The sequence below is a fragment of the Chiloscyllium plagiosum genome, unplaced genomic scaffold (assembly GCF_037043375.1).
Source record: "Chiloscyllium plagiosum isolate Xiang-an unplaced genomic scaffold, Cpla_swu_hap1 HiC_scaffold_14, whole genome shotgun sequence".
NCBI lineage: Eukaryota > Metazoa > Chordata > Chondrichthyes > Orectolobiformes > Hemiscylliidae > Chiloscyllium > Chiloscyllium plagiosum.
In genome coordinates, this window is record NW_028270152.1 from 16,767,588 (window position 1) to 16,783,341 (window position 15,754).

Below are 15,754 nucleotides of genomic sequence, written 5' to 3' on the forward strand. Positions count from 1 at the left end.
GCTCAGGAGATCTGAAGACTACAAAAGCTTCTCTACCACGACAATCCACAGAGAGTACTGCTGACTATCTCTAATCAAACTAAACTTTCCAAATAATCATAAAACCCGTCACTCAGAATCCTCTCCAATAATTTTCCCACCACCAACAGAAGACTGACTGGTCTGTAATTCCCAGGGTTATCCCTATTCCCTTTTGTGGGAACAACATTTGCCCCCTGCAATTATCTGATAGTATCCAGTGGACCATGAGGACACAAAGATTCTCGCCAAAGGCATAGCAATCGCTTCTTGTAATAACCTTGGGTATTTCCCGTCTGGCTCAGGGGACTTATCTATTCTCATGTTTTTGAAGATTTCCAGCACAACCTCCTTCTTAACATCAATCTGTTCGAGCATATTTCACGCTGTCCTCACAAACGGCAAGGTCCCGCTCACTAGTGAATACTGAAGCAAAGTATTCATTAAGGATCTCCTCTACCTGTTCTGACTCCAGGCACAAGTTCCCTCCACTATCCATGATCTGCCCTACCCTCACTCTGGCCATCCTCTTGTTCATCACATAAGTGTAGAATGCCTTGGGGTTTTCCTTAATCCTATCCATCAAGTCTTTTTCATGCTCCCTTCTAGCTCTCATAATTCCATTCTTGCGTTCCTTCCTGGCTATCTTGTCACCCTCTAGAGCCCTGCCTGATCCTTGCTTCCTCAACTTTAAGTAAACTTCCTTCTTCCTCTTGACTAGATGTTCCATATCTCTTGTCACCCAAGATTCTTTTACCCAACTGACCCTTCCTTGCCTCAGTGGGACAAACCTATCCAGCACACGCAGCAAGTGCTCCCTAACCAACTGCCATTTCTTTCATGCATCTCCCTGAGAATATCTGTTCCCAATTTATACTCCACAGTTCCTGCTTAATAGCATTGTAATTCCCCCTCCCCCAAATAAATACTTTCCCAAACCGTCAGTTCCTATAGTAAACTCTATTGTAAAGGTCAGGGAGTTGTGATTACTATCACCGAAATGTTCTCCCACCGAGACATCTGTCACCTGACCTGGTTATTGGCAAGCAACAAACCCAATAATGCCTCCCCTCTAGTCAGCCTATCTATATTTTGAGTCAAGAATCATTCCTGGACACACCTGACAAAATCTGGTCTATCCAGACTATTTTCACGAAGGAGGTTCCAATCAATATTAGGGAAGTTGAAGTCACCCATGACAACAATCCTGTTACTTCTGCACCTTTCCAAAATCTGCTTCCCAGTCTGCTCCTCTGTGTCTCTGTTGCTGTTTGGGAGTTTATAGAAAACTTCCAATAAAGCGATTGCTCCTTTCCTATTTCTGACTTCCACCTATCTGCTCGATGACCTCCCTTTCTGCAGGTGTGATACTATCCCTGATTAGCAATGCCACTCCCCCACCTCTTTTACCACCCTCTCTATTCCTTTTGCAACATCTACACCCTGGAGCATCCAACAATCATTCCTGCCCCCATGATATTCAAGTCTCTGTAATGGCCATAACATCATAGCTCCAAGTACTGATCCGTGCTCTTAAGTTCATCACCCTTATTCCTTACACTTCTTGCATTAAAATAGACTTACTTCAACCCATTACACTGACTGCAACCGAGCCCTAGCAACTGTCTGTCCTTCCTCACAGACTCTCTGTATGCTGTATCTGCCTGCTCACCAATTACCCCAGCCGCTCATCCATAGCTCCAGTTCCCATCCTCCTGCCAAACTAGTTTAAACTCTCCCAAAGAGCTCTAGCAAACCCCCTGCCCAGGATATTGGTGCCCCTCCAGTTCAAGAGCTTGATTGTTGTTAGTACATGTGTCGGATCAAAAAACAAATCAATCCAATTTGTTAAGACTTTAACATCAATGTGAACAGCTATGATAGAAATTAAAGTATAGGATCAAAGTTGTAAGTGGTAGGAGTGAAGAGGAGCAAAATAAACTAAATGCAGGTAGGTGAGATCAGCCATGATCTGTGTCTCAGTTGCTAGCACTTGCTTGCCTCTAAGTCACACAAGATCCCAGATTCAAGTATAGCTCTAGGCTTGAGCACAGAAATTGAGGCTGAAAATCCAACACAGTGCTGAAGGAGAGTTGCCTTTCAATGAGACATTGGACTGATGCTCCAACTGCTTGCTTGAGTTGTTGTGAAAGATTCCTTGGTGCTATTTTGAAGGACAGTTATTCCAGGTAGCCTAACCACTAACCTTCCCTCAAACAATGATAAAAAAATTATTTCACCCGTATCATTTTTGTGAGAGTTTGCTGAATGTAAAGTGGTTGCTGTGTTTCTCCCTCATCAAAGTAACCACCTGATAAAGGAGCAGCACTCTGAAAGCTAGTGCTTCCAAATAAAGCTGTTGGACTATAACCTGGTGTGTGATTTTTAACCTTGGCTATAAAGCATTTCAAGATATTTGGGGGCTGTGAAAAGTAATACCTGTATATAAAAACGCAAACCAAAAACAACAAATGCTGGAGATCACAGTGGGGCAGACAGCATCCATGGAGAGCGAGCGAGTTAATGTTTCAGGTCTAGAAGACTGTACATCAGAGCTGAAGTGAAGTTTGGAGTTGGCAGTATCTATGCTATAGTTGGGCAGGTGAGGAGGGGCGTTGAGTGCTGTGGAGAGAAAATGTTGGTAGTTCAGATTAAGTGACCTGGAATGTGAGAATGGCAGAACAATGATGGGTCGAATTGCCAGATTTGAAAGAGCAGACAGTCCCACTGGGGTGGGGGGAGGGTCCAATGGAAAATAAGAACAAGAGGTGTTCTGTAATTGGGAATATACAATATAGAAGGAGAGAATTTTGTGTCCAAGTTGCTGTTTCTTTCTGAATTACAGTCAGCCAGGGCTGGAGTCGAGCCCGGGTCCCTGGCGCTGAGGCAGCAGTGCTGGCCACTGAGCTACCGTGCATGTATCCTAAACTGATCTGGTCCCATCTACCAGCATTTGGCTCAAATCCCTCTAAAACTTCCTCTTCGCGTAGCTACATAGATGACTTTTAAATGTCCTCTTTTTTTCTTGAGTATAAAGCTGGCATCATAAGATGAATTTTACATTTTATTTAGGAGGGACAAATGAGTTAAAATAATTTTAAATTCCATTAATACAAGCTTCAAAGAGCAGCAACATCAAACTGATGACACAACCATGAGCAAAGACACACAACCACTTGGAAAAGGACATAGGTAGAAGAGATAGAAGTTACATGCATTGAGAGGCAAGGAAATTGTCTCTCAAACTTGTTTTTTGAGCAATTAACCAAAAAGATTGAGGGCAGAGCAGGAGACATTGTTTACTTTGATTTTAGTAAAACCTTTGATAAGGGTCTGCAGTCTGCATAGCACACTAATTAATAAAGTTAGATCACATGGGATTTAGGGTGAGCTTGCCAATCGGATGCAAAATTGGTTTTATGGTGGGAGACAGAAGGTGGTGGTGGAGGTTTGTTTTTTTTGGATTTGAGCTATAAGGAGAGGCTGAACAGGCCAAGGCTGTTTTCCCTGGAGGCTGAGGGCTGACCTTATAGAGGTTTACAAAACTATGAGGGACATGGATAGGATAAGTAGACAAAGTCTTTTCCCTGGAGTTGGGGAGATCAGAACTAGAGGGCATAGGTTTAGGGTGAGGGGGAAAAATATAAAAGAGACCTAAGGGGCAACTTTTTCACACACAGGGTGGTACATGTATGGAATGAGCTGCCAGACGAAGTGGTGGAGGCTGGTACAATTGCAAAATTTAAAAGGCATTTGGAAGGGTATATGAATAGGAAGGGTTTGGAGGGATATGGGCCAGGTGCTGGCAGGTAGGACTAGATCGGGTTGGGATATCTGGTCGGCATGGATGGGTTGGACCGAAGGGTCTATTTCCATGCTGTACATCTCTATGATTCTAATTGCCTTTGTTGCTTGAAGGTGCTGTTGGGGAAATACTAATCTGACCCATTGAGACAGTTTGAGATCCCAGATAAAGCTGTTCTCTTTATCTCTCATTCTGAGCAGGATAGTCTTTAAATGTGTATTTACAACCTTTCACAACCTCAAAATGTCATAGAAGTAGTTTTGAAGTTTTAAAACTATTATATGAAATACTAACTAAATGTTGATAATTAAGAAATTGTAATGATTGGTGGAGATTGACTACGTGAGGATTTTAGTTGGTTGGACCTTCACTATGCTTGAAATTCCCCCACTTCTCACCCTCTCTAAATTCCACTCCATCCATTAAAATCAAAATGCTCACCCTTGTATGAATTTTGAAAGCAGTTATTTAACTATATTTGCTAATGCTGCAAAACAGATATTTTACACCACATTTAATTCATTTGAGGCCCTTTCAGTCTTGCAGTGTTTAAAACATCTTTGAACTTTTGCTATAAATTCTGTGCCTTACAATTATGTCCTCCACAAACACCTGATAAAGGAGCGACGCTCCGAAAGCTAGTGTGCTTCCAATTAAACCTGTTGGGCTATAACCTGGTGTTGTGTGATTTTTAACATTGTACACCCCAGTCCAACACCGGCATCTCCAAATCTTTGATCTCTACTTGTGTTTTTTTCTCCTATAGTTCTGATCTGTTGGGTTTGGTGGTGGTGGTGGTGAAGCAGTGTCTGTATGTAGAACCTTGACAAGAACATGATCAAAATTGTTTCTGGATTAGTGGTGCTGGAAGAGCACAGCAGTTCAGGCAGCATCCGAGGAGCAGTAAAATCGACATTTCGGACAAAAGCCCTTCATCAGGAATAAAGGCAGACAGCCTGAAGTGTGGAGAGATAAGCTAGAGGAGGCTGGAGGTGGGGAGAAAGTAGCATAGAGTACAATAGGTGAGTGGGGGAGGGGATGAAGGTGATAGATCAGGGAGGAGGGTGGAGTGGGTAGGTGGAAAAGAAGATAGGCAAGTAGAACAAGTCATGGGGACAGTGCTGAGCTGGAAGTTTGGAATTAGCGTGAGGTGGGGGGGAAGGAGAAATGAGGAAACTGTTGAAGTCCACATTGATGCCCTGGGGTTGAAGTGTTCTGAGGTGGAAGATGAGGCGTTCTTCCTCCATGCGTCTGGTGGTGAGGGAACGGCGGTGAAGGAGGCCCAGGACCTCCATGTCCTCGGCAGAGTGGGAGGGGGAGTTGAAATGTTGGGCCACAGGGTGGTGCGGTTGATTGGTGCGGGTGTCTCGGAGATGTTCCCTAAAGCGCTCTGCTAGGAGGCGTCCAGTCTCCCCAATGTAGAGGAGACCGCATCAGGAGCAACGGATACAATGTGTTGGAGGGCATCTTTAACCACGTGGGAAGGGAAATTACAGTCTCTAAAGAAGGAGGCCATCTGGTGTGTTCTGTGGTGGAACTGGTCCTCCTGGGAGCAGATATGGCGAGGTGGAGGAATTGGGAATACGGAATGGCATTTTTGCAAGAGGTAGGGTGGGAAGAGGTGTAATCCAGGTAGCTGTGGAAGTCGGTGGGTTTGTAAAAAATGTCAGTGTCAAGTCGGTCGTCATTAATGGAGATGGAGAGGTCCAGGAAGGGGAGGGAGCTGTCAGAAATGGTCCAGGTAAATTTAAGGTCAGGGTGGAATGTGTTGGTGAAGTTGATGAATTGCTCAACCTCCTCACGGGAGCACGAGGTGGCGCCAATGCAGTCATCAATGTAGCGGAGGAAGAGGTGGGGAGTGGTGCCGGTGTAATTATGGAAGATCAACTGCTCTACGTAGCCAACAAAGAGACAGGCATAGCTGGGGCCCATACGTGTGCCCATGGCTACCCCTTTGGTCTGGAGGAAGTGGGAGGACTCAAAGGAGAAATTGTGAAGGGTAAGGACCAGTTCGACCAAACGAATGAGTGTGTCAGTGGAAGGGTACTGTTGGGGATGTCGGGAGAGGAAAAAATGGAGGGCTTGGAGGGCCTGGTCATGGCGGATGGAGGTGTAGAGGGATTGGATATCCATGGTGAAGATGAGGCGTTGGGGGCCGGGGAAATGGAAGTCTTGGAGGAGGTGGAGGGCGTGGGTGGTGTCTCGAATGTATGTGGGGAGTTCCTTGACTACGGGGGATAGGACAGTGTCGAGGTAGGTAGAGATGAGTTCAGTGGGGCAGAAACATGCTGAGACAGGGTGGTCAGGCTTGTAGGGTTAAAATCAACTAGGTAAAAACAATGACTGCAGATGCTGGAAACCAGATTCTGGATTAGTGGTGCTGGAACAGCACAGTAGTTCAGGCAGCATCCGAGGAGCAGTAAAATCGACATTTCGGGCAAAAGCCCTTCATCAGGAATAAAGGCAGACAGCCTGAAGCGTGGAGAGATAAGCTAGAGGAGGGTGGGGAGAAAGTAGCATAGAGTACAATAGGTGAGTGGGGGAGGGGGGGAGGATCAAAATTGTGCTAATCCTCTGTGGTCAAATACATTGGCAATATTTGGATGAACAGCAATTAACATACATGAGTGAAAACAGTGTTATAGAGTCACAGAGTTGTCCAGCACGGAAACAGACCCTTTAGTCAAACTCGTCCATGCTGATCAGATATTCTAAATTAATCTAGTCCCATTTTCCAGCATTTGGCCCATATCTCTCTAAACTCTTCCTATTCATATATCCATTTAGGTGCCTTTGAAATGTTTAATTATACTAGCCTCCACCACTTCCTCTGGCATCCTCCTTGTTTCATACACGCACCAACCTCTGTGTGAAAACGTTGCCCCTCAGCTCTCTTTAAAACCTTTCCCTTCTCATCTTAAACCTAGGCCCTCTAATTTGGGACCATGGAGAAGAGACCTTGGCTATTCATCCTATGATTTTAAAAACCTCTATAAGGTCACCCCTCAGCCTCCAATGATCCAGGGAAAAAAGCTCCAGCGTCTCTGTCAAACCCTCGACAAGAGTGAATGCATTAAGGGCAGGACAGAAATTTTAGTTTATAGAAATTCCATCATCCATGGCCATCCAACCCTTCATCTATCATTGCTGGATCTAAGTCATGGAACTTTCTCCATAACAGCACTGTGACAGTACCATCACCAATACAATGATTGTATTACAAGATGATGGCTCTTCTCCACATTCTCAAGGGTAATTGAAGATGAGCAGCAACTGTGGGCCTTGCCAGTGATAGGTTACCTTTTACAGGATGTAGTTAAGTAAAGGAAAAGCAGAATAAGGCAGATGCTGTAAACTTGAAATAAAAATAGAAAATACTGGATATGCTCAGCAGAGAAAGAAACAAGAATTGTTGAACTTTCATCAGAAGTCTGAAACACTAACTGTTTCTTTTTCTCCACTAATGCTTGATCTGCTAAGTGTCTCAAGCATTTTCTACTTTTATGAAAAAAGGAAGCTGCACTTTTTGGCTGAAAAACAAATTAAAACTATAACTAAAAATGTCCTTCCTCTCCCAGTTTCTATTCTGCAAAGCTAAGAGTACAGTGTGATTTGTTTACCAAAGTTATTTGATTTCTTTTAATATATTTGTGGAAAGCTTAAAAAAGAACTAAATTATTTAAAATAGGTTCAAACAGCTTTCTCACAAAAAATCAAGGTGACAATTTCTTTTTAGTGCAAGTCCTACTTGTAAACAACTCTGCTCATCTGTTGTGCAGGGAAGGAACAAAACTGACCTTACAGGGAAAAAAGCCAAATTTTAAAATAGCCAGAATTAGAGTTCCTGTTAAAAATGATTAACTCAGTGGTGACTTGTTGGTTGTCTGCAAAATAAGACCTGCTCTGCATCAATGATTGATAACATTTACGCTTCTGAGAGTTCCCTCTCCAATGCTATAAAAATTCCATGGACCCCCTGTAACACAAGTCTTGTTTTCTGTACAAAAGTTAGTTACACAATTAAAACATTTACATTTATTATTATTTTCAATTTGTTCATTTTGTATGACTAGAGGATTGATCACTTAATGACCAGGGTGGTAATGAGTGAATACCTTTGCTGTCTCAACTTTTCCAATGTTTTCCTATATTTCCAATAAATTGTTGAGCAATAATTGGATTCCAGTGAAGGAACACCTTGAATTTAAATTTCTCACCCCTCCCTTTCTCAGTAAGCTCCTCCAGTCCCACAACCCATTGAGATATCTGAACACATCTAAGTTCTGACTTCTAGACCATCTCTAGACCATGGAGGATATCACCCATGCATTGGGTAACATAGTGGGTGGACATATGAAAGAAGCCTCCTTTAGTGGCAGCCGCTCATTTATTATTCATTGTCTGTTGCTTTTGCCTAAATTAATTGAGAAATCTACCGGCTTTATCAAACTACTGTTGGTGACTTCACATACTCCCTTAGTTCATTGCTGGTGTGTCTCTTGCTTTCTCTCTGAACCGGAACATCCTCATTCTGCCCTGCTGTGGCAAGTGCAAAACAATTCTAATTGCTCTGCCACTAATGGCTCTGCCTTTAGCTGCAGAGGCCGTCAGCTCTGGAATTCCTTTAATAAACATCTCTGATCTTTATTCTTCTTTTAAAATGCCCTTTAGAAGTTACCTTTTTGAGCAAGCTTTTTGGCTACTGACCCAATATGGCATGGTGTTAAATTTTACTTTATAATGCTCTTGTGAAGTTATTATTATGTTAAAGGTATTAAAGTGCAAGGGGATCTTTAAGAAAAATAATCTTTCTTAACACACACTGTTTAAAACAGTGATATGGAATTAAGAGATGTTCCTCTTTACTGATGCACGGTTTGGTAGATTTTAGTGCACTGTTGTCCAGGGTCCAATTAACTTAAGATGATAAACAAAGTTAAGACAGTGCATCAGCATTGCTGCATTCACCACATTGTTTCAGGAGTATGAATGAACTTCCATAATGCTTGTGATAGTCAGGTTACATCTTTGAAAGAGAAAAGCCATGTCTAATATATGCAGTCATTAAGTCTATTACTGCACAGATAACTTTAAAACACAACTGTAAGTTCACATCCTTTAGCTTGTTAATTGGAAATTAGATGTAGTCTTTTTTTTCCCACTACTATCAAGTTTGAAGACCAATCCATGGAGGATATCACCCATGCATTGGGTAACATAGTGGGTGGACATATGAAAGAAGCCTCCTTTAGTGGCAGCCGCTCATTTATTATTCATTGTCTGTTGCTTTTGCCTAAATTAATTGAGAAATCTACCGGCTTTATCAAACTACTGTTGGTGACTTCACATACTCCCTTAGTTCATTGCTGGTGTGTCTCTTGCTTTCTCTCTGAACCGGAACATCCTCATTCTGCCCTGCTGTGGCAAGTGCAAAACAATGGTCCCCGACCTGTACCCATTCATCACAGCACTGACTCTCTCATATAATGGGCTGAATAATCTAAGCAACCAGACTGGCCACATCTGACTCAGCAAGGCAGATTAAGCAAAGAGTTCTAGTCAGGAGGGCAGCAGGATGAGACAAAGGACAAAATGTGGATTTCCACTGGTTACTTCTTATGGACTCTTTGAAATATTCTTGTGGGCTCCTATGGAGATACAGATTCCCAGTTGACAAAATCTGACTGATACTGGTTCAAGTGCTTTTTAATTTACTGGTGCATTCTGAAATTGGCATTAATTTTTTTTAATCATATGGTAAGAATTATAGTTGTTTTAAATTGTACATCCCATCTTGGACATAGCTATTATATTTGACATCGAGCTCCAAAACCTATCTGGTCAAATTGCTTTACTGGAGATTATGTTGGAGTCTGTCATGTCATCATCATGTGCCAGCGCGATATTACTGTTGAATTAGGTATCCACCCGTGACTTAGTGGGTATATTTCTCTCGCCTGAGTCAGAGGTCACCGGCTCATATCCCACAAGAGGGCTAAGCAGAAACCTCGTAGGCAACACTTCAGTGCAGGACTGACGGAATGCTGCACTGTAGGAAGTTTTACTTTTCAGATGAGGTGTTAAACCAAGATCAGGTCCACGTTAAGTGTGACAGGTCTTATACAACTACTTTGAAGAAGAACATGGCAGTAATTCCTCAATGCTCTGTTCAATATTTGTTCCTCAATCAGTGCCATTCAAACTGATATCTGGTTATTCTCACAATACTGCTTATGGGAGCTTGCTGTGCACCACTTGGCTGCCATATTTCCAACATTAAAATAGTGACTACACTTCAAAGGTACTTCACTGGCTGTGCAGCACTTTCAGATGATCTTGATAATGTTAGATGCTATATAAATGAAATCCTTTGCTTTTGATCAGAGCATAATATTTGCAGTGGCCTTGTAGTAGGTTGCCTTGGTCTGGCATGGGTTTCTCACGTTACAGATGAGGAAAAACAAATGAAAAGACAGAAATTATGCAAAGGTATGCAGGCCATTTGACTGAGACACAGGCAGAGAGTTAGAGAGTGCTAGTTTAAGATCATTGAGACCAGCAATTTTAAGATGATATTCCAACAACTAATGTCTGAAAGACATTTATGCAAGACAATCCCTCTTTCAAAAGGGAGATGCATAAAGACCAGGCTGGAATGGGAATGGTGGTTATAGGGATAAATCAAACACAAACACCTTTGGGGATTAGAAAGGGCTTGTGTGCTCTTGGACTTGTTGGTAGTGCTGTGAACAACAGGAGAATGTTATTTAAATAAGGGTAAGATGACAGGGATCTAATCAGGTGGAAAAAGGCCTTGGTTGTACTGAGAAGATTTTAAGCAGGCAGATATCCTGAAATAGGCACTAAATCACAGATGCTGGAGATTAGAGTCAAGATTAGTGTGGTGCTGGAAACGCACAGCAGGTCAGGCAGCATCCGAGGAGCGGGAAAATCAACCTTTCGGGCAAAAGCCCTTCATCAGCCCTTCCCAATGAAGGACTTTTATCTGAAACGTCAATTTTCCTGCACCTCAGATACCCTGAAATAGCCTGCTTCCAAAAATCTATTGAAATATCATGTTGGTGCTCAGTTTGTTATGTCACAGTTCGGCTACTAAATAGATTTCAGAGGTAGAGAAAAGTCAGACAATCTGGAGTGAGAAAGGAAAGAATGCCCTGCTGTAAGTGAGTACACTAATCAGTAAGTTTTTTCTACTTTCCTGTATATGAAAACTTAGCATCTACTGCTTTTATAATTACATTGTTAAAAAAATCAACTAAGTATGCATCATAACAGAATATGAGACCATAAGACCATAAGACATAGGAGTGGAAGTAAGGCCATTTCGCCCATCAAGTCCACTCCGCCATTCAATCATGGCTGATGGGCATTTCAACTCCACAAATATAGCCACACTGTTTACTTAAATATACAATGTTAAATTTCACTGTTAACGAAAGTGATGTCAAGAATGTAGGGTAGGAGATTTGGTCTGATAGCTTGGATTACTCTTGAAGTAAAACACTAAAAAGAGTATATATATCTTTATTTTGGTGCCAAGCTAGTACATAACATTTACTAGCTATGAGGCAGTTCAATCCTCTTTAATCACTGGCAGTGTTGTAGGTAGTAAACAGATAAAGTAACAGAAACAAATGTGAAGAGCTGAAGACCTACCATTGAGCTGGAAGAATCCTGAAGGCATGTGGAAAGGTGGAAAAATGCAGGAAAAAGTAAAAACATGATCACAAAGTTCTACAATAATAAGGCACTGAAAATGCAATGACTCTCATTGTTTGATCTGCAGTAATTATTAGCAACCATTCATGGAATAAACAAGGGTAATGAATGCCTTATCAAGAGATTTGCCTATTGGTAATGACGTGGCTCTGAATTGAGAAACCTCTCACGAGATACAAAATCAATGTGAAACAAGATAATACATGACCACTTATGGAGATGGTACACATTTTGTTTGTCACAGGTGCAATTTTTTCCTTTCTTAGTACTGTGACTCATCTGTTGACATTGCCGAACAGGACAGTGGCCAACAAACAGGAGTGGATTTTACATTCTCAAATCAGATGTACTGCTCCAACCTCCAACTCTGTACTGACAAAAAATAATGTAGTGTCTGCAGTATGATGACATCACATCAGTCTTCCAAATTACAGAATTCAGAAATTGGCAATCCGCTTACCATTGTGAAATCACTAATTCACATAATATTATGTTTATTGACAACACCATTGCATTCAGTTTTTGTTGCCCACTGCATTTATTAGGTGTTGGATGTGGAAAAAAAAAGTTTGGTAGTATTTTATAGCAATGATTAAAAAGTTTGTATAAGTGTGGAAAGAAAGACTTGCACTGGGACCATAATTGAATGTACCAGCAAATTCTACCAGGGAATGTGCCGACATCTGTTTTGTTTTTAAAAATGGCACTTTCTTTTATCTTTTTTGTGCCATCTGTAAAAATAAAGGCTGATTCTGAGAGTTGGGGCCTTTACAATTCCAGTTATGACCAAGTTCCTGTTCAAGGCACTCTCTCTTTGTCACATGATTCCTTAGTTTATAGCCTCAATTGGGCTTGGAGCCCCCCTTCTGCTTCTCTAATTGGCAGCCTTCCCATCAAAGGGTTGCCAATTGGCATCCATTGCTAAGATAATGGTTCAGGGAGTGAGTAGAGCCCTCTATTTCTATTCTGTCTCCCTCACCATGCTAAAAAAATAAGCTTTAGTCCTTACTGTCTAGTGTCAAATGAAACTGACTTGACCAAATGTCTACATTCTTGAAAGTGACTTTGTTTCAATAGGAGTCTACTGAACTAGCATTTTCTATAAATATGTCAATCAATTGAGTAGCTAATTATTTGAACCACTATAAAGGAATACTGAGTAATAGAAATTAATTTCTGAATGCAGAGATTTTGTTCTGACAGTCCCTTGTTGTTTTCATGGAAGGTTTTACATACACAGAGATAAGCATTCATGAAATTCGATCATAGTAAGGATTGGCTAGCTTTATTTAATTGCAAGATAATCAGGATGTCTGGCAGTGAAGTGATGCAGGATATTGCCTGCAGACATTGGAACCTTGCTGTCAGGTCGAATTATGAGTTATAAATCTGTGTGATATGGGAAACTGTCACTCAATGTGAGGTCTGTTATAGTGACCAATTACTGGCAGATGGCAGGCTTAAGGATATTGGATGGGCTCTAGAAATTGGAAGGATAATCAGAGGCTTTCCAACTTTAATAGATCAGATACAATGGAAGCTAAGTAAGAGGGAGGTCACATAAAAATAGAAATGCATTGCCTCCAGCCCTTTCAATGCTAAATTAGAAATTGGAATGAGAGCTCCATTGCAGTGCTATTGTTGCATCCAAGCGTGCTGGGGCGGGCTTTCATGCCTAACTGCATTGCTATCACCTGCTTCCCCTAAATAATACATGTTGGCAACCTACTGCACATAGACCCATAGCCTTCCCGTCTCCTCCCATAATTGCCTTACATCCCTAGATACCTTTGAAATTGGTCAGGGTTGGATGGCGAAGGAGTGGAGAGATCGGCATGTTGGCTGAAGGCTACTTTCAGCTCATGCCCACTTCCTTTCACTGTCTGTGAGAACTCATAATCCAGTCATAGATTGCAATTGTTTTCGGAAGTTAATAATGGTTCAGCATTGCTTCTCCATTAGATCTAGAATAGAATCCCTACAGTGTGGAAACACGCCTTCACCCCCAACAAATCCACACTGACCCACTCAGACCTATCCTATTATTCTACATTTACCCCTGACTAATGCACCTACCTACATACCCTGAACACTATGGGCAATTTAGCATGGCTGATTCACCTAATCTGCACACTTTGGATTGTGGGAGGAAAACGGAACACCTGGAGGAAACCCATGCAGACCTGGGGAGAATGTATAAACTCCACACAGACAGTCGCCCAAGGCTGAAATTGAACCTGCATTCCTGGCATTATGAGGCAGCAGTTCTAGACTTCTGAAATTTTAATTACATTTACTGTAACATTATACAGTAGCAGAAAAGATAATACTTGTTATGAAGAATGGTCACTGGACACGAAACATTAACTCTGATTTCTCTCCATAGACTCCAGGCGTGCTGAGTTTTTCCAGCAATTTGTTTTTGTTGTCAAAGACGCCGTTTGTATTATGATAACTTCCTGTCTCTATATGTATTCAGCAGAATTTACAAATTGGATATAACAATTCTGAAGCTCATGATACTGACATCTAGTGGTAGAATGAGCATTGAAAGCATTAATATTTTATGTAACTTGTTTGGGTGCTTAACCCAATCAATTTGGATTCCTTCCCATGACAAATTGTGATGTTAATTGTTTACCCAGATATTTGGCCATTTAACTCTAAAGCTGTACCCTTTTACTGCTCTTTTCTTTTGGGAACAAGAGCTCAATCTCAACCAACTTTATGTTTGACCGAAAAGAAGGTTAAAAAAATTAGTTTACTTTTAATATTGTTTATTGTCTGTATACAATTGTAGGCACCGACAGGTCGAAACTGATTACAAACTATATCCGAGGATACACGTTAAAACACATAAAAACACGCACAGGTAACATTCCATATACATGTAACAAGGTTGAAGAACAACTACATATTGCATAGTTCAAAACAGCCTGTACCATTCTGATGAACATTCCACAAAGAATTCTTGCACACATTTAAACATTCCTTCCAGGCATGATAAAATACATATGAACTGATTGCTAACCAGAAGGCCAATTTTCAAAATTCCATGTTCTTTAAAAACATGCAAGAAACAGTGTGATAATTTTAGTGGAATAGAATCAATGAATTTGGAAATACAGTATATATAATTGTTGAGACTGTTACCTAAAAGGTGACAAGGAAGGTTAAATTGGTACAAGTCACAGAAGTTCGTAAATGTTTTAAAAAAAACATAACATTTTTTGCTAAGTGACACTTTGGATTTTCATAGTGCAAAGGAAATTTTGCATTTTGAATATTTTGTCATTTGTGCATTCATTTCTCATTACTGCCAGAAAAGCACAAAGCTGGGGCTCTCAGAAATTATTTTGGAAGATGGAGCACTTGTTTGCCCATTACATCTTTTGGGGGAAAAGTTGCATTGTTTTTGGACTGAAATTCAATCCAGTCAAAAACATGTATGAAGGTCACATTGTCATAATTTTGTAAGTTATATGTAGTCTGGTGGCCATGCAAAAAGGACTGAAAATTGGCCTCATGATACAGACTAATTCAGCAACTACCTAGTTAATTTACAATGTTTTTTTATTCTTTATTGCACACAGAAAATCACAGGAAAGATTTGATAATTAAATCCAATTCAAACCAATCCGGGGTGGGGCATAAAGTGAAAATGAAAAGGAAGAAGTTAACACAATGGAACATTGTTATTTAGTAATGCGAAGTTGTTAAATAAATACTGTCCAATTGCCCATCTGTGATACAAAGTACTGAGCCAAACTGACCAGATTCCATTCATAATCAGTGTAATGTTACCTAATCATAACTGGGGCTGCAATAAAGATACCCACAAATGGCTTAGGAAGAGGACAGGCAGAAGAGGGGGTGATAAAAAGTCAGTCATTTCCCTTTCATGATCAATATCCAATGGTCTGCAGGTGTGGATGTTGAGTAAGGATAGGTCAGATGAGCCATATTTATTAACTGGGGTTAGAGTTTAACTGCATCAAATTGGAGCCCTCTTTCAACAGCATCTTCTCTACACAATACATATTCTATTTATATTGGCTGAATTTTGTGAAGGTTCATAGGAAAGATTGGTTATCTGCTCCCAGATCTTTGCTTTCATTTGATTGTTTAAAGTCATGAGGGGGATCCAAGGATATTCAACCCTTTCTAAAGAATTGCACTGATTGAGTTTTG

The 15,754-nt window shown here is 41.0% G+C and overlaps 1 protein-coding gene across 4 annotated transcripts in view; it reads right to left on the bottom strand.

The window, feature by feature from the left end:
* The window catches only part of twf2 (twinfilin actin binding protein 2), a 144,847-nt gene that overhangs the window by 23,688 nt on the left and 105,405 nt on the right, over window positions 1–15,754 (bottom strand). For 2 of the 4 annotated variants that reach the window (XM_087994095.1, XM_043707694.2), the window contains one exon: window positions 11,501–11,518. The exons of the other annotated variants lie outside the window; for them this stretch is intronic. In XM_087994095.1, the coding sequence (XP_087850221.1) occupies window positions 11,501–11,518 (18 nt within the window). The remainder of the gene's footprint in view (window positions 1–11,500; window positions 11,519–15,754) is intronic. 4 annotated transcript variants of the gene reach the window in all.